The sequence below is a fragment of the Delphinapterus leucas genome, chromosome 14 (genome assembly GCF_059928025.1).
Source record: "Delphinapterus leucas isolate spDelLeu-1000000601 "Yukka" chromosome 14, BTC_Dleu_Yukka2, whole genome shotgun sequence".
Taxonomy (NCBI): domain Eukaryota; kingdom Metazoa; phylum Chordata; class Mammalia; order Artiodactyla; family Monodontidae; genus Delphinapterus; species Delphinapterus leucas.
This window is the reverse complement of record NC_143142.1, coordinates 31859415-31878584: the sequence shown is the minus strand read 5'-3', so window position 1 is coordinate 31878584 and position 19170 is coordinate 31859415. Positions and strand designations below refer to the sequence as shown.

Here is a 19170-nt window from a genome sequence, read left to right as displayed (position 1 = left end):
TTCCTACCTTCACGACAAAACTGCATTTCATGTTTATTTGAGCTGTAGTGCTTTCTCTCCCTTGTTTACTGTTTAATTTTAATATTTGTCAAGCTTGTTTAAGATAAAAGAAAATAAGAAAATGCAAACTATTATTTATAGAGATCCCAACATAACAAATTCCATAAAAATGGAGCTACTTTTATGAAGCAGAGAAATGAAAAAACTCTTCACATTTCTCATTAGCACTTTTAAGCAGTTAGAGGGGAAACATGACACATTCAGCCATTCTGTAGCTCTGACAATTTTCCAGAGGCCCAGTGAACGGGTATGGAAATGAGTGATAGTAATCAGTGATGCCTTTTCCTAATTTACAATGACTCGGGTGACACTGTGCTGTTTCCTATCAGGCCCTCATGACATTCTTCAATAAAGTCATTGCCAACGAATCAAAAAACCGAATGAGTATATGGAACATTTCTACCATAATGGCACCAAATCTTTTCTTCAGTAGAAGCAAACATTCTGACTGTGAAGAATTACTCTTAGCAAACACCGCTGCCCACATCATCCGCTTGATGCTAAAGTACCAGGAGATGTTGTGGAAGGTGAGTGACAGTGTGACGACTAGGATGTTCTCATGTCTGCTAGCGCCCAGGAGATGTAAAGACTCATGAGCAAGCACTGCCCTCAGGCACAGGGAGAGGTGGGAGACAGTAATCCCAGGTTGCTGGTGGCATCTTTATCATTCCTTAAGGCTGCTCCCGAACACATTTTCCTTTCAACAGGAATCCTCATAGATTTTCCTAATCTTTATGAGGACAGAACCACAGTTCCTGGTTCCTGGATACTGAGTGGCCAGAAGACAGACTCTACCAGGGAGGTTTAACTCAAGTGTTTTCCTTCTAGTCAAGCTCTGTTTCTTCTCCAGGTTCCATCTTTCTTAATCGCTCAAGTCAGAAGAATGAATGAAGCCACCATGTTGTTAAAGAAACAGCTTCCAAGTGTCAAAAAGCTGCTAAGGAGGAAGACCATAGAACGAGGGGTAATAACTAAATAAATGCACAAATATCATGGCCACCCAAGGCTCTTATTTCTCACAGTGATGCACAAAGTAGCTTGTAATTTAGAACCAAAATTGTTATATTCTTATAAAGTGTCAGTCTTGTAACTATAAACATTGTGGAAATTGTGTTCATGACAGAGTACTGTGATCTTTACATTTTGTTGAATTATGTGATTTGCAGTTGAAGTTTTTGAGTTATCTCTGTCATGAAGATTACTTAAGGGCAAAATGGTTCTTACAAATGCTGAAAGTCAACATTTCAGTCCCTGTGAACTGGATTTAAGGGCAATCCAGTAGTCAATATATCTAATAAGTAGAGATAGAGATTTCTGTAGTGATTGGATACTAAAAGAATATGTAATCCTCAAGTTGTTTTGTGTAAATTCATTACATTTCAAAGAATGTTTGCCTTAGCGCGGTTGTCTGTGTGGAGATGGATAATGGAAACAGGCTTTAGAATTATCTTTATTGCTTTAATTTGAGGATGATCGTGAGGCATAGCATTTGGCCTTGAGGATGTAGAGATACAGGAAACTCACTTTGTCCTTAAAGGAACGTATATCTAGTAGAGAAATATCTGGTAGAGAAATGTACACAAGAGCCATGAATATGCATTCAGTGTGAAACGTGTCGTACAGACAGTGTGCTGGGAATCATGCTGAGGAGAAAGAAATGTGCTCCAACGTGGAAAGTGTGCAGACTTCACGGAGGAAGTGGCATTTGAGCTGCATCTTCAAGGATGGGTAGTAGCATTTGGAAGGGAGAAAGGAGGGGAAAGTTCATTCAGGGAAAGGAATAGTAAATCCCAAGGCAGTAAGGTAGGAGTATTGCTAATTGATTTATCACAAACAGGCTGAATGGCTGTGTTCCCTCATTGATTATAGGCAAAGTGACTTCAGATCAACTAGAACCAGCACATTAAATTTGGGAAAAAAAATTTTGTTTTGAGAAAAAATTCACATAATATAAAAGTTACCATTTTAACTATTTCAAAATGTATAAATTTTAGTATATACTTTTAGTATATTCACAAAGTTGTGCAACCATCACCACTATCTAATTCCAGACTATCTTTACCACCCCCCAAAAGAAACCCCGTACCAATTAAGCATTCACTCCCCATTACCCCCTCCCCACAATCCCTGACACATTCTTATCTACTTTCTAGCTCTATGAATTTACCTATCTGGACATTTCATATAAATGGAAGCATGTAGTATGTGGCCTGTTATGTCTGACATCTTTCACTTAGCATAATGTTTTCAAGGTTCATCCATGTTGTAGCATGTATCAGTATTTCACTTCTTATTTTTCATTTGTGTTGCATTTCTCTTGGGCATATGTTGGGTCATATGGCAACTCTATGTTGACTTTCTAGTATTTTGTTGAGAATTTTTGCATCAACTTTTATAAGGGACACTGGTCTGTAGTTTTTCATTTCTTGCTATGTCTTTGTCTGGCTTTGGTATCAGGGTAATACTGGCCTTATAGAATGAGTTGGGAAGTGCTCCTTCCTCTTCAATTTTTGGGAAGAGTTTAAGAAAGATTAGTGTTACTTCTTCTTTAAATGTGTGGTAAAATTCACCAGTGAAACCATCTGGTCCTGGACTTTTCTCTGGAGGAATTTTTTTTTGGGGGGGGGGTTACTGACTTAAGTTCTTTACTTGTTATAGCTCTATTCAGATTTTCTATTTCTTCTTGAGTTAGTATTGACAGTTTGTGTGTTTCTAGGATTTTATCTGTTTTAGCTAGATTATCTAATTTGTTGAAATACAAATTGTTCATAGTATTCTCTTATAATCCTTTTTATTTGTATAAGATTTGTAGTAATGTCCCCAGTTATACTCTTGATGAATAATTTGAATCCTCTCTCTTTTCTTGGTCAATCTAACCAAGGGTTTGTCCATTTCATTGGTCTTTTTGAAGAGCCAACTTTTGTTTCATTATTTTCTCTAGTTTTTTGTTATTCTCTAGTCCTTATTAAAACTCAGATCTGTATTGTTTCCTTCCTTATGCTTGTTTTGAGTTTAGCTGGCTTTTTTAGTTTCTTAAGGCGGAAGGTTAGGCTATTAATTTGAGATCTTTCTTTTTAACGTAGGCATTTACATCTATAAATTTTCCTCTGAGCACTACTTCTCCATCCAGTAAGTTTTGGTGTGTTGTGTTTCATTTTTGTTCATTTCAAGGTCTTTTCTAATTTCCCTTAGGTCCATTGGTTATTTAGGTATGTGTTGTTTGATTTCCATATTTGTAAATTTTCTAAATTTCCTTTTGTTACTGATTTCTAATTTTATTCCATTGTGGTTATGTAACATACTTTGTATTATTTTGATATTTTAAACTTCACTGAGACTTGTTTTGTGGTCTAACATACTGTCTATCCTGGACAGTGTTTTATGTGTACTTCAGAATGGATTCTGCTGTCATTGTCCTATATATGTCTGTTATATCTAGTTGGTTGATAGTGTTGTCTAAGTCTTCTGTTTTCTTTCTGATCTTCTACCTACTTCTTCTATCCATTATTGAAAGTGAAGTATTGAAGTCTCCAACTATTGTAGAGCTTTCTATTTTTCCCTTCAGTTATTTAATTTTGGGCTATATGTCTTACATGTTTTAATCCTCAGTTTCTCCATTACTGCCTTCATTTGTGTAAAATAGATATTTTCTTGTGTACCACTTTAATTCTTTTGTTGTTGTTTTTTACTATATATTTTTGAATCATCTTTTTAGTGGTTGCCCTGGGGATTATAAGTAACATCTTAATTTATAACAATCTAGTTCATATTAATATACCTTAAGTATATAAAAGCTTTCTACCTATATTCTTCTGTCCCCCCACATTATGCTGTTATTGCTGCATATTACGGCTTTATAAATTGTGTGCCCGTCGACATAAATTTATAATTGTCATGTACTTGTCTTTTACATTAGATAAGGGAAAAGTGAGGTTATAAACAAAAAATACATTATATTGCCTTTTATATTCTCCTAAGTAATTTCCTTTACTGATATTCTTTATTTCTTCATGTGGATTCGAGTTACTGTCTAGTGTCCTTTCATTTCAGTTTGAAGGACTCTCTTTAGCATTTCTCTTAAGGTAGGTCTGCTAGCAGTGAACTCTCTCAGCTTTTGCTTATCAAGGGAGTGTCTAAATGTTATAGTTTGCATCTACCAACCCCAAACTCCCAGTCTTCATTTTTTAAGGACTGTTTTGCCAGGTGGAATTTTGCTTGTCAGTATTTTTTTTTTTTCTTTCACAATTTTAATATGTCACCCCACTGTCTTCTGGCTTCCATGGTTTCTGCTGGGAGATCAGCTATTATTATTGAGGAGCTCTTATACTTGAATTGATTTTTCTCTTAATGCTTTCAAGGTTCTCTCTTTATGTCTGTCTTTTGACAGTGTGATCATGATGTTTCTTGGTGAGAATCTCTTTGATTTTATCCTATTTGGAGTTTGTTGAGCTATTTGGATACATAGATCATTGTCTTTCAGCAAGTTTGGGGAGTTTTCAGCCATTGTTCCTTCAAACGTTCTTTCTGTTCCTTTCTCTCTACTCCTTCTGGAACTCTAACTGTGTGTACGTTGGTGTGCTGGTGTTGTTCCACAGTTCCTCTAGGTTCTGTTCATTTTTCTTCATTTTTTTTTTCTTCCTGTTTCAAGACTGGATAACCTCAAATGACCTATCTTCAGATTTGCTGATTTTTTCCTTCTGCTTTTTTTTTTTTTGACCACATCGTGCAGCTTGTGAGATCTTAGTTCCTGACCAGGGATTGAACCCAGATCCTCAACAGTGAAAGCGCAGAGTCCTAACCACTGGACCACCAGGGAATTCCCTCTTCTGCTTTCTTAAATCTGCTGTTGAACCTCTGTAGTAGGCTTTTCATTTCAATTGGACTTTTTTTAGCTCCATAATTTCTTTTTGGTTTCTTTTTATGATGTATTCTCTTTATTTGATATTCTCTATTTGGTGAGATATCAGTCTCATGGTTTTTTTTAGACACAGTTTCCATTAGTTCTTTTAAAGTATTTAAAATAGCTTTTTCAAGTACGTCCAATGTCTAGGCTTCCTTAAGGAGTTTCTTTTGAAACTATTGACACTAACTTTTTTTTTCCTGTGTATGGGCCATATTTTCTTTTTTTTTTAATTAATTTATTTAATTTATTTATTTTTGGCTGCGTTGGGTCTTCGTTGCTGCACGAGGGCTTTCTCTAGTTGAGGCGAGCGGGGGCTACTCTTTGTCGCACTGTGCGGGCTTCTCATTGCAGTGGCTTCTCTTGTTGCAGAGCACGGGCTCTAGGCTTCAGTAGTTGTGGCACGCAGGCTCAATAGTTGTGGCGCACGGGCTTAGTTGCTCTGCGACATGTGGGATCATCCTGGACCAGGGCTCAAACCTATGTCCCCTGCATTGGCGGGCGGATTCTTAACCACTGTACCACCAGGGAAGTCCGGGCCATATTTTCTTGCCATTTTTTTTGCCTGTCTCATAATTTTTATGGAAGAATGGACATTTTGAATGTTAAAATGTGGCAGCTTTGGATTCTTCCCCCTCCCCCTGGTTTCTGCTTGTTATAGCTGTTATTTATTTGTTCATGACTTTTCTGCTGAACTAATTTTGTTATGTCTATATTCTTTGTTTAGTGTGGCTACTGAAGTCTCTGTTCCATTAGCCTAGTGGTTAGCTGATGTTTGCACAGAGATTGTCTTAAATATCTGAAACCAAAAAATTCTCCCAGTCTTTGCAGACGAGCTCTGTGTGTTTGTGTGCTTGACACACCTTCAGTATTCAGCCAGGCAGTTTACAACTTGACCTGAACCTTCAGTTCCTGTTTGGACAGAGCTTAAAGGTCAGCCAGAGGTGAGAGCTTAAGTTCTTTTCAGGTCTTTCCTGAATATGTGTACAGCCCTGGGCATGCCCATGTCCTTCTAGATTCTCAGGTATATGTTGGAGCTTTTCAAAGACCTTATTCCCCAAAGCATCTCATTCTCTAGGCTTGCCTCCCAAGATTTTTAGTTAGTTATTTTTTCCCCCAACTCTTACCCACTGCATCAGGCAGCAGTGATTAAAACATTTGCCTGTAAATGTTTTCAACATTACACCACTTTAGCACTGGTCAGGTTCCAAGTTAGGCAAGTTAAAGGCAAGCCAGTGTTCCAGGGAACAAATAATTAGAATTTTTTGTGAATGAGGTCCATTCTGCTCCCTTCAGTACCTATACCAGGAATGCAGGCTGTTATTTTTAAGGCTGTCACTGAACTGTGGAGCTGAGATGGGAAAGTGTAAGTTAAAATGCCACAAAGTTCACTCTTATCAAGATTCAGCTGTTTTTCTTAAGCACTCCCCAGGCTGCAACTTTTGGGTTAGTTTCCAGAGTTCTGAAGAAGTTGACAATGACAGTTTTTGGCAGTTTGTTCATTACTTTTATGGAGGGATAGACTTTTGGAGTCCTTACTCTGCCATTTTCATTCTGGAAAACTTCAACGGCCTAAGTATGATGTGTGTGGAGCTGAAGCTGGGGTCAGGTCAGTCTTTGTGAGCCAGGGCAAATTAAAGTCTTTCTCAGAGCCTCAATATTCTGTCATGCAGAGTGAAGTAAGTCAGAAAGAGAGAAACAAATATCGTATATTTACGCATATATGTGGAATATGAAAAAATTGGTATAGAAGATCTTATTTACAAAGCAGAAATAGAGACACAGATGCAGAGAACAAACGTATGGATACCAAGGGGGATGGGGGGTTGTGATGAATTGGAAGATTGGGATTGACATATATACACTATTGATACTATGTGTAAAATAGATAACTAATGAGAACCTACTGTATAGCACAGGGAGCTCAATGCTCTGTGGTGACCTAAATGGGGAAGAAATTTAAAAAAAGGGGACATGGGTATACATATAGCTGATTCACTTTGCTGTACAGTAGAAACTAACACAACACTGTAAAGTAACTATACTCCAACAAAATTTTTAAAAAACATTTTCAATTTGGGGAAAAAAGTAATGATATCTATTTCACAGAGTTGTCATTAGCATCAACTCACAGAATGTGGGTGTAAAGCACTGGGTCAACTGTATCATGCTATATGAATGTCAGTTGCTTTAATGTTTTAATTATAAATAGAACTAAGTAAAATTTTAAAAGGCTATAAGTACCATGAAAGCAAGCGCTTACAGATGAAGAAATAGTCTTTCTTCAGTTCTGTTGTACTATACCATGTTTTTACTTCCTGACTTTGATTGGAATAGACAATTCATTGACACTTTACAAAATTCAAAATATTGGAAGGGGAAAAACTATAGAATAAAAGTTGACCATCTCTGACTTCCCCTCCTGAAGAGAAGTAATGTCAACAACCAATGACAGCATGTGTGTGCACAGGAACACATAGGTACATATGTGTCCAGAGAGGCACTATGACATACAAGCAAATATGAATATATGGCTTCCCCCTTTTTTTTACATGAATGATAACATACTTGAAACACTGTCCTGCATCTTCTTTAATGACTTATGAAATCATGGTGATTATTCCACATCAGTCCACAGTCGTCTTCTTTGCTTCTTTTGCATGGTATTCCATAGACACACTGAAACTTATTTAAGTATTTCCGTATCATCGAACAGCTAGATTGTGTCCAATATTTTGCTATTAAAGTTTATGCATCGGTGAATAAACATGTTCATATGTCATTTCTCACAAATGAAGTCTATTTGAAGGATAAAGTTATAGATGTAAAATTGTTGGGTCAGAGTGCATATGCATTTTATAATTTGATAAATATTGCCAAAATGTTATCCATAAAGATTGTACCTGTTTACACTTCCAACAGCAGCATATGCTTGTTTTCTCAACGTTAATCCTAAAGACTAAATGTTTTTTATTTAGGTTATAAGCCCCAAGACTTCAAAGGTACTACAAAAATCACCCTCTACAAGAAGAATGGTAAGAAAACAAATCATTTCCTTTCCTCCCTAATTATTAACTCCTTACACAGTATTCTTTGGCTATATCCACCTTATCTGTGTATAATTTTGCTCATGATACACCTTCAAACTTGACATTTTCAGTGTAGCACATGAAGGAATGTATAAGGACTCAACTAATTGATGACTCAGAATTTGTGGTTAGACATTCTGTTCACAAGAGTGAATACTCTAGAAAGTTAGAGGGAAAATGTGATCATTATAACTGGCTCAATGATATCAGGAGTGTGAAATTTATCTTAAGAGTCTTCTGTGGAGCTGGCAGGGGAGGGACGTGAGATGCCCACAGGAGTGTTTTGGGAGGGTGCTTTTGACTGCAGTGAACCAGGGGCTCCCTGCCCCCTCCCAGCTCTAAACCACTCACTGCCATTCCCTGGCATGCTCTTCTGCTTCTCGCAGGTAATAGTAGAAAAGTACTGTTAGAACTGACCCTTAAAAAGTAGTTTCCTAGTGCTGCAGTAACAATACCAGGGTGGATTAAAACAATAGAAATTTACTCTCTCACAGTTCTGGAGGCTAAAACTCCGAAATCAAGGTGTTGATTCAGTTGGTTCCTTCTGAAGGTCGTGAAAGGAGGATGTGTTTCTGACATCATTCTTAACTTTGGGTGACGCCAGGAGTCCTTGGCCTTCCTTAGCCTACAGATGATGCATCACTCCAATCTCTGCCTCCATCTTTGTATGGCATTCACCCTGTGTGTGTGTGTGTGTGTGTCCTGTTATATGGACACCAATCACATTGGATTAAGGGCCCGCCGTGCTCCAATTTGAACCTCGTCTTAGCTAATTACATTTGCAATGACCCTATTTCCAAAAAAGGTCATATTCTGAGGTCCTGGGCTTAGGGCTTCAACATATTTGGTGGGGGGCGGGAGGGAGGACACAATTCAATCCATAACACATTTTTTCTAGGGGATATACTGAGTCAATTCACATAAAACTACACCAACAGTATTGTCCCTTGAGAACACAGATTTAAAACAATTACCTGAAGAGTAGCCAGATCCTCAAATAGAAATTTATTTCTGCTTATCTCCAAATAGAGAATTAATTTTTAAAACATTCAAGATTTTGAAACAAAAGGAATTTTCCATTCAATTCTAACAAAAGAGACTTTATTGTTAATTAGACAGCACCATTCTTTGAATATTTCATTTAGATGAGAGCTCTGAGGTCCCCAAGCCCATCAGAGCACCTGAAAGCAGGGACACTCTTCCCCAACAGCTGTCCACATTCCATTCTTCACAGTGTTAATAGGACACTTTGAAGGATCAAGTTTGGTGCCCATCTGGAATTCAATTTGGAGTGACCGTTCATTGCTACTGACTAAAGAAAAAGGATATTTGAAAAGCCACATTTTTCAATTAGATCCTTAAATTTTTCAGAAGGTTGATCTTCTTAAAATAAATTGAAATACAGAATCCTACTTCAAGTAGGCTTATTTAGGACATTGTTCAAGAAAATGCACTGATAAAAACATTAGATTTTTGTCGCAACCCAGATTTTTTTTTTAACATCTTTATTGGAGTATAATTTTTTTTACAATGGTGTGTTAGTTTCTGCTGTGTAACAAAATGAATCAGCTGCATGCATACATATATCCCCATACCCCCTCCCTCTTGCGTCTCCCTCCCACCCTCCCTATCCCACCCCTCTAGGTGGTCACAAAGTACCGAGCTGATCTCCCTGTGTTATGCAGCTGCTTCCCACTAGCTATCTATTTTACATTTGGTAGTGTATATATGTCCATGCCACTCTCTCACTTCGTCCCAGCTTACCCTTCCCTATCCCTGTGTCAAGTCCATTCTCTACATCTGCGACTTTATTCCTGTCCTGCCCCTAGGTTCATCAGAACCTTTTTTTTTTTTTAGATTCCATATATATGTGTTAGCATACGGTATTTGTTTTTCTCCTTCTGACTTATTTCACCCTGTATGACAGACTCTAGGTCCATCCACCTCACTACAAATAACTCAATTTTGTTTCTTTTTATGGCTGAATAATATTCCATTGTATATATGTGCCACATCTTGTTTATCCATTCATCTGTCGATGGACACTTAGGTTGCTTCCATGTCCTGGCTATTGTAAATAGTGCTGCAATGAACACAACCCAGTTTTCTTCCCTCATGATTTTAAGGCATTATAGTGAGACCTAAGCCTGTAACAAAAGTAAAATCCCAGATTAAGTTTAGTCATTAGTAAATCTCCTGTTAGGAAGAAAGCAATGTTTCATTCTGGTTAAATCCTGGTCATGTTTACATGTTTCCCTAATTTGGAATGCCACTGATTTTCATGTCTCTTAAGTGTAATCATTGAGTTTAACAGAATGTACCGCATGTTTCCTCCTTGGCAGTCTGACGTGCCAGAGGGAGTCATAAGGATCCACGCGCCCCTTCTCTCCAAGGTGTCCATGGCCATTCAACTCAACAGTCAAACCAAAGCCAAAGACATATTGGCGAAATTTCAATATGAGAACAGGTGAGTAGAAGTGAATATGAGTCTCTGTACAGGAAGATGAACTTTTATCTGATGAGAAACTCCAGGCATTTGAAAATTTGACCTTTTTGAAAACTTAGAACCTGTTACTTTAAGGACTTCACCAGTAAATAAAGAATCAGAAGTAGAGAAAGAAGTTAAGTAGACCATAGAATTATCAGTAACAAAAGTTTTTTTTCAAGGAATTTCTACAATTGGGATTCTAAAATAGGTATCTTCTGTAAATGTGTCTTCATTTACTCAATTGGTTTTACTTTTTATTTGAATAAAAAAATTAGCAAGTTAGTTTTGTAGATATCTTGATAGATTTCTAGGAATATCATTATTCCAGGCTCCACTGGGCTTTAACATGACTATATCAAGTAGAGTTTATGTAGTTGAGTGAACATCATAGCTGTTGGTCTCCCTAAAACCTACTACCAATAAACCTTAGGATCAGAGTGATGTTGAGAAAATATTTTTTGCATATCTGCCTTAAGTCACGTTAAAGAGCATAAATCGTGATAATTTTTGTACAGGCATACTTATTCAGGGATAAACATTTGCCCCGAGGTTTTTTTAAAAAGATGAGAAGCACTAGTTTAAATCTAACCATGCTAAAGCAGGTACAGTTTGATGGTCTCTCGTACAACTGATGGATATTCTTTAAAAGCAACTTTCCAATCATATTGAAAAGGAGTAGCCATGTTGAGCAAAAAAAGGTTACATATTGCAAGACTTCATTTATATAACATTTTTGAAATGACAAAAGTTTAGAAATGCAGTGTAGGTGAGTGATTGCCAGAGGTTGAGGAGAGTGATCATGGAAACTGGTATTGCCTCGATACCAAAACCAGACCAAAATAATACAAAACAAACACTACAGACTAATATCTGTCATGAACTTAGATACAAAAGCCCTCAACAAATATAATCCAAAGTATATTAAAAGAATTATACCTAGAACAAGTGGGATTTAGTTCAGGTATGCAAGATTAGTTTAACATTCAAAAATCAATTACTGTAAATCCATCATATCAGTTGGAGAAAAATCATATGATCATGTTAAATGATATAGAAAAAGCATTTGACAAAATCCATCACCAATTCATGATAAAAACTCAGCAAATTTAGGAAAAGAGGAGATCTTCTGCAACTGGATAAAACTTTTAGAAAATAACATAGGAGAAAACCTTTGTGATAGGGGACTAGTGAAGAACTTCTTAAACTTGACATCGTATGACTCATACGAAACAAAAATTGGTAACTTGGACTTCATCAAGATTGAAAACTTATACACTGAAAGACCCTGTTTAAAAGATGAAAAGACAAGCTAAAGACTTGGAGAAAATATTTATAAAGTACGTATCAAACGAAGGACTAGTATCTAGAATGTATAAAGGACACTCAAAACTCAACAGTGCAGAAACAAACAATCCAATTTGAAAATGGACAAAAGACATGAACAGAAGAAGATATACAGATGACAAATATGCACATGGAAAGATGTTCGGTATTTTTAACCATTAGGGAAATACAAAACCACGATGACATATTAAACACCTATGAAAATGGCTAAAAAGTAATAATAATGACAACACCAAGTACAGGTGAAGATACAAAAAAACTGAATTACTCATACATTGGTGGTGGGAATGTAAAATGGTCTAGTCACTCTGTAGAACAGTTTGACAGTTTCTTATAAAATTGAATGTGCATCTGTCGTGTGATGTGGCATTCACACTCCTGGGCATTTATCCCAAAGAAATGGAGATTATGTTTACACAGAAACCTGTACACAAATTCTTATAGCAGCTTTATTTATAATAGTCGAACACTGGAAAAGAAAAAACCCATGTCCTTCAACAGGTAAATGACTAAACAGGCCGTGGTCCATCCATATCACATGTGCTATGCAGCAGTAAAAATGCAGCAGCCTGGGTGAATCTCCCGGGATCTACGCTGACTGGAAAAAAAAAAGCCACTACAAAAATGTTCCATACTGTGTGTTTCCATTTATATAACGTTTCTATAAATGACAAGTTTATAGAAATGTAGAATCCAGGGATAAGGGGTGGAGGATGGGGACAGGGGGAGGGAGGTGGGTGTGGCTATAAGGAGAACAAGAAGAGTCTTGTGGGGAAGGAAATGTTCTGTACCTTGACAGAATCCATGTGGCGCTTCTGGCTGTGACATCACACTAGGGTATTGGAAGATTTTACTATTGGGGAAACTAGGTAAAGAGTACACAAGGATGTGTCTGTATATTTTCTTATAACCACATGCAAATCTACAACTATCTCAAATAAAATGTTTAATTAAACAAAGAGGGTGCACGTCCTTCTCCCTCACAGCAGAGAGCCGAAGACCATCTTTTTGAGTAACCAAGCTGACAGTTCTAGTGGGCAGGAGCTCAGCGATGGTCTTTCCAGACTCTTCTGTCCCGGCAGCCTAGTCTGGGATGGAAGATTAAAATTGGACAATTATTTTCTCTGACTTGCTTTCATTATAGGGCAGAGACATGCAACAAAGTCAACGTTAGTTTACAAAGCACTGGGCAAGCTTAGAAATGTGCCATGGGCTGAGGAAAGAATCTCATTCAATTTTTGGCAAATACAGAAATAGAACCTGATGGCTTTTGAACTGAGAGTAATGTGGCCCATGACAAGGCAATATTAAACATCCAGCTGCTCCTTGGCCAGCCTTGATGTGTCAATAAGGTGTCCTCTCTTAAGAGGAGCTGACAGTGGTGGATGGAAGGGCTGGGGTGGCCGTGAAGCCTGGCGGTGTCCAGCTTCCTCTCTGCCTCAGATGCTTGTCTGTGTCAAACAAAAAAAAAAAGATTTTATCATCACTTCAGTCATAATAATGATTTGTGTGGTGTATTTCACTCAAGGCAGAATGATTGTTTGTTGCCATGATTATTTAATCCACAGGTTTACCCCAGATCACAGAGGAGGGTTTAAATTATATTGCTTTCTTCTTTTCTCAGTCATGGTTCATCGGAAGGCATTAAGATCCAGAACCAAAGATTATATGAAATTGGAGGTAATATAGGTAAGCATTCTTTAATGTTTTTACTCCTACATTCTCTGATTACTCTAAAAGAAATATGCTGCTATTATTGTAAAACTGTACTTTACAAATTTCTTTAGATAGAAAATCAAAATCACTGTGTCAGATTTTTTAAATCTCACATAAGAACAGTATGACTTTCCTAAAATATTTTCAAATTTTAAATGTAAATAGTTTAGTCGATGTGGAGTAGATTTTTGAGTCTTTTAAATGTGACTCTGAAAGTTGGAGAGTCTGGAGATTCATGCAAACGAAAGGAGAAATTGTGGCACTTTCATCATCTCGACATCCTTTGTGTTGAACTTCCTGCTCAACTCTCAGTCCAGATTCATTCTTCCTATTCCCCTGAAGGGGGACAGAAAGGAATGAAAAGAAAATTCCGTCCACGTGGCTCTGTGTCCTTACCTTCCTCTTGTCCCCCTTCACAGTTGGGATGAAATACCTGTGCTCCTGTTTAGGGTGGCGCCTCCCTCCTGTGGACGAGGGCTTGGTCAGTCTCCCATCCTCTCCTCTGTCATCAGCTTTTCCCTCCCAACCACACCATTTCTCTCTGCTTAAACAGTTTGGTAATTTTTCTCATCTCCACAAAACTCTCTCTTGACCCCCTTCAAGTCTACTCCCATTTCTCTGCTCCATTTATAGCAAAAACTCCTTGGATCATTTGTGTATATACTCCAGTTTCTTCCTCTCCTTCTCTCTTGAAGGCACTCCAGTCAAGCTTTACCCCTCAACACTTCAGAATTGCTCTTTGGTCGAGGTCACCAGAGGACTCTTCTGTTGTGAAATCCAGTGCTTCATTTTATCTTTACAACTGCCTGGGTTGATCTTTCCCTTCTTTAAGAAAACACTCTCTTCACCTGGTTTCAAGGACCCCCTAAGTTCCTGGCTTTCCCCCCACTTCACAGGCTGCTCCTTCTGAGTCTCTTCGGCCTGTTACTTCTCATCCTCTCGACCTCGGAGCACTGGAACTTCTGTCTGCACTTACCTGCCATGGTGAACTTAGTGCATCTCATTGCTCTGAAGGCACCTGGATGCTGCCATCTCTCAACATCACGTGCAGACTCCCCTGGACACCAGCTTTCATATCCAGTCCCCAGCACGTCTTGCCCTGGGCCTTCACATCTGCTTTGACTTTTGCCCTGGTTGCTTTCCATTGGATGGTTCCCTCCTCACTCCCTTACCTCTGTCAGGTGTTGGCCGCTGTATCAGCTTCTCAGTGAGACCTTCCTGGATTGGACCCTCTTTCTGCGCCTTCCCCAATTTCTTGTTCTCTCATGTTCTTATCACCATCAGACTTACTTTCTAACATACTTGCTTATTTGCTAGTTGCCTTTTACCACTTTTAGAACGTAAGCATCCCAAGGGCAAGTATTTTTGACTGTCTGATGCATTGCTGTAGCCTCAGCCCGTACAATAGTGCCTGGCACATAATAACTCAAGAAATATTTGAGAAATGAATGAATGAATCAGGCAAGCAATTAAATATTGCTACTTTTGTTTGAGACTTTAGTATACATTTCGAACACACTGTACATAAGAATTTTCAAATGTATTTGCCCCCATGGAATGATCTTTTTGTTGTTATCAATTCCAGATCTCCTGCCCACAGGAAAAATGAAATGACCTTCCCTAAAATGAACTTGATATTAGTGTCTAGTCCTGGTCAAGTTTCTATCTATAAAACCGTTAGAGGACATGTATTGTCATCTAAATGATCACTAGTGCTCATTATCATATAAATGAATTGATACCTGAAACAGGTTCTTGTCGTATTTTTCTAATTGATGTAGTGAGTCTAGGGAACAGTTTGCTTGTGATTAGCGTGTCTGTTTGCTCCCCAGTGTCACGTGGGATTTATTTGAAGTACTTCACAGTCAGAAAGAAGCAAAGAAAAGAGGGGGGGAAGGCTGGCTTTGCTAGGAAACTTTAAAATGTATTTATTTTTGGCTGAGGGAACTATACTGGCCTTATTTGAGCCTTGCAAACACACTTACATGCACAGATGCACACACATGCACGGAAGTGTGCACTTTTGAAAACATACTCTGATTTTTCTTTCTTTTAGGACAGCACTGCTTGGATCCAGAGGCTTATATATTGGATGTATATCATGTAAATCCCCAGGCAGAATGGGTGATTAAACCCCAACCAAGTGTTTGAAATACCCCCCAAGATGGCAGCTATCGTGCATTACCTGCCAAGAAGTCCTACATTTGGTAGGGAAAAACAAGACTGCTTTTGACATGTTTGTTCCTAGAACCCTCTTGGTGTTTCTCAGCCCAACTGGTGTCTCCCACTGGTGTCAACACGAATTGTGGAAGAGGAACTGGTTGACCATTTGAGCTGCAGCTTTCTCATGATGGTTCTTTGATAAGAGTGAAGGAAAGAGGATGTGATCCTTCCAGAAGAAAGGCCAATATAGAATATGGAACTCTAATCATTTCTAATACTTTGACTTCACAGCAGAAATGAACTTGGTCCTCTACCTGGGGATAAGAAGCACTTCTTGATGTAGCAAATGCTACCAAACACAAGAGGTGGAAAAGACTTTTTTTTTTTATACTTATGTTATATATATATAGACATTTTTGAACAAGGATGCCAGAAATAACAAAAATTTCTGCTCTGAAAAATGATTTAGATCTACTTTCCAAAGAGAATCAGTTTCCAGAGTCACACAAACAATGTTTATGCTCTGACTTGCTTCTGAATTGGAGGAGGAGAACCTTCTATTTAAAAACCACTGTGTTGTTATGTATGCTGTACTGTATTGTGGCTGTCTGCATTCTGGTGCAAATGAACATTTCCCTATCTTGGGCTGTTGAAAACTGACATTCTTAAAGCTTGTTCTCTTATGAGCACAGGTCCCCATAGTTAAGGTTAGGTTGACAAGGGCTGTTCCTGTGCTTCCATAACCTTTGGTGTAGTCAGCGGTCACAGGGCCCCTATTTCCTCATCGTGAATATGGTGCTCAGTGAATAGCTTTCCATGTGCCAGGCACAGATTTCCTTTCCTCATCAAACATATCATTTTTTATATTTCACAGCTGTAGAGAATCACTTCTGCAGCCCCAGTTTTAAACTGCCCAACTGCCTTTGTCCAACTGCTCTTTCTTCAAGAGTGCTGAAAAGTACTGTTATATCCAGATTTTATATGCTGTAAAAACAGGTTTTGTTTCTGTTCATCAATCATAGACTTGGCCAAGCACTGTGGATTAGCATCAGGCTTTAAAATCAGATGAATGTTTGGTGAGCTGAAAACTGCCTCGCTATCAAGATCCCACGGAGCCATTTTCCAGACCTGCAGTTGGTGAGAAAGCACAATTCATGATTCTAATTGAGAGCAAATCTGAAATTTGCTGGGGGGTTGGACAGCCCTGCCTTTCATTTGGAGACTGCAGTATAGTCGTTCTAGAGTTGGTTAGAAATGGGGACAGAAGTCTCATTTATCCCATGTATGTGCTTTGGAGTAGAATCTAATTAGATTGAGATTTTGATGAATTTACACCAGTTTTAATGAGATTTAACGCCCAAATGACTCTCTCTTGCAAATCAAACAATAGACAAAGTTGCTCACCAATGCAGAATACATTTAATCTACTTACCAAGTCTCAAAACAAAATGTGATAATAATTTAAGCCTATACTTTTACATGCTCATTATGCCTTGATATCTATAAAAACATAATTTATATTCAACATGTAGATAATTGCATTTCTGGCCATTAGAATTTTGTTATATTTTTATAGAAAACTCAAATATCCATTCATTTTATTTGCTTATTTGAGAATTTTTTATTTCCTTTGCCTGAAAACCCATTAGAAGATAAACATGTGTTCTGTTGGTTTATATTTATTTATTCCTACATTTCATCAGTTTTCAATGTATGGCTAATTGACGGCATGTGAGTTTACATAATGAACTTTGAGGGTCTGAGAAAATGCCGTTATCATTTTTGCAATTCAAACAAAATTTTACTTCATGTTGTTGCTAAGGTCCAAGACATAAGATGGCTGTAATTTATGCCCACATACATGGAAGAAATTCTTCAAATTAGCTGCCTTACACTTCTGTGTATGTATTAAAACAATGATTTTTCTCACTGAATTCCCTATCATTTAGAATATATTCTGTTGTGTTTAGAAAATTCACAGATCTATCCATTTAATTTTTTATTTGGGAATTTTTTTTATTTCTTTTGACTGAAAACACATTAGGACAGATGCATAAGTTCTAAAGGTTTTAAGATTTACTTCATTAGTCATTAGTTTTAAATAAATGGCTAACAGATGACAGATTAAAAAAAAACTAAGTTTCTGAATTTCTTATCCACTTTTGTGTGGTTTTAGATGTCAAAGGCTTAGCCCAGTCAATAACTTTAATCACTTCAGTGCATCCAGGGTTGTGTGACAACTTTCAAATAACTATATGATATGGAAGCCCACGTCAATACCAATATCATTGGATATAACCTGAATTTTTAGTCATCAAGTTAACAAACTGATTAGGGAAGAATTTCCAGTAGACACACAAACTAATTTTTGTGTGGTTAAAGAAGTTCTTTTTACTAATTTTTACTTTTCTTTTTTTTACTAATCTTATTCTTAATGAATAATTTTATTCTTAATGAATAAACAAACCCCTACAATTAAAACTCAAAATTGCTGGTCACCTAAGTGTTGAAAAAACTGTCTTTGCCTTATGAAGAATTGTTTTTTAAAATAGTTACAGTAATCTGTAACAGTGAATAGTGTAAAAGCAAACATGAATAGTATATCTGCAAACAAAAGAAGAGTCAGATACTGGGCTTCTAAATTCTTTTCTTGATAGCTTCCCACCTCATCTCTTCCCAAGCGCTCTTGGTGTACAGTTAGGGAAATTATATCTACGAAAACATTAGAGAAAGTTAACGTTTTAGGAACAATTATTCAGAAAAAAACCCGCTAGAACAGGCTCATTCTTTCCTCCATTCTACAAAAGAAGATCCCTTTGCTAAACAGCTCACTTGGGGATATGATGCTTGGAGTCATTGAACAATGAGTTTAGTGAGTTCAAGGAGTGACCTTTGAACAAACTGGAATATTAATCTCTTTACAATGTATATACAATATAAACTACCTCACTTGTCTTTCTTGGGAGAAAAAAATAACAGACGTTAACAATTTTTGTTACAAACTGTTCCTGAATCTTATTATTTAAGTCACTTCAGTTAGCTTTCAGTGTACATTTAATAATATACATTTAATGATGTAAAATATTGTTAGCAGAAGCTTTAAAACCAAATACTCTGTAGCTATGATGTGTGGTGTAGACGCTGAGAGAATCCGTGTCCCTTAGTCATTGTCTTGTGTGTTTAACTGTGCTGAATCACAGGTTTTCAAATGTAGGAATTCACTTCATCTTCTTTCATGCATTTTCAACCGCTTTCCCCACATTGCACTTGACTAAAAGTAGCGTGAGATTAAACTTCTTTCTATCAAGCATATTTCAGCTGTTTTTCATAAATGTATCACATGTCTGAAAGGAATATATATTACGGGATTGAATAGTTTCTGTTTTCTGACAGGCACTTTCCACTTTTTT

General features: G+C 37.4%; 1 protein-coding gene across 1 annotated transcript in view; it reads left to right on the top strand.

Annotated features, from left to right (window-relative positions):
• Positions 1-14452, top strand: part of ARHGAP28 (Rho GTPase activating protein 28) — a 65571-nt gene extending 51119 nt beyond the window's left edge. Inside the window, exons 13-17 of the mRNA XM_022551315.2 lie at positions 390-587; positions 911-1024; positions 7939-7995; positions 10392-10516; positions 13506-14452. Of these exons, the coding sequence (XP_022407023.2) occupies positions 390-587; positions 911-1024; positions 7939-7995; positions 10392-10516; positions 13506-13668 (657 nt within the window). The 3' untranslated portion in view covers positions 13669-14452. The remainder of the gene's footprint in view (positions 1-389; positions 588-910; positions 1025-7938; positions 7996-10391; positions 10517-13505) is intronic.
• The last annotated feature ends 4718 nt before the right edge of the window (positions 14453-19170 follow it).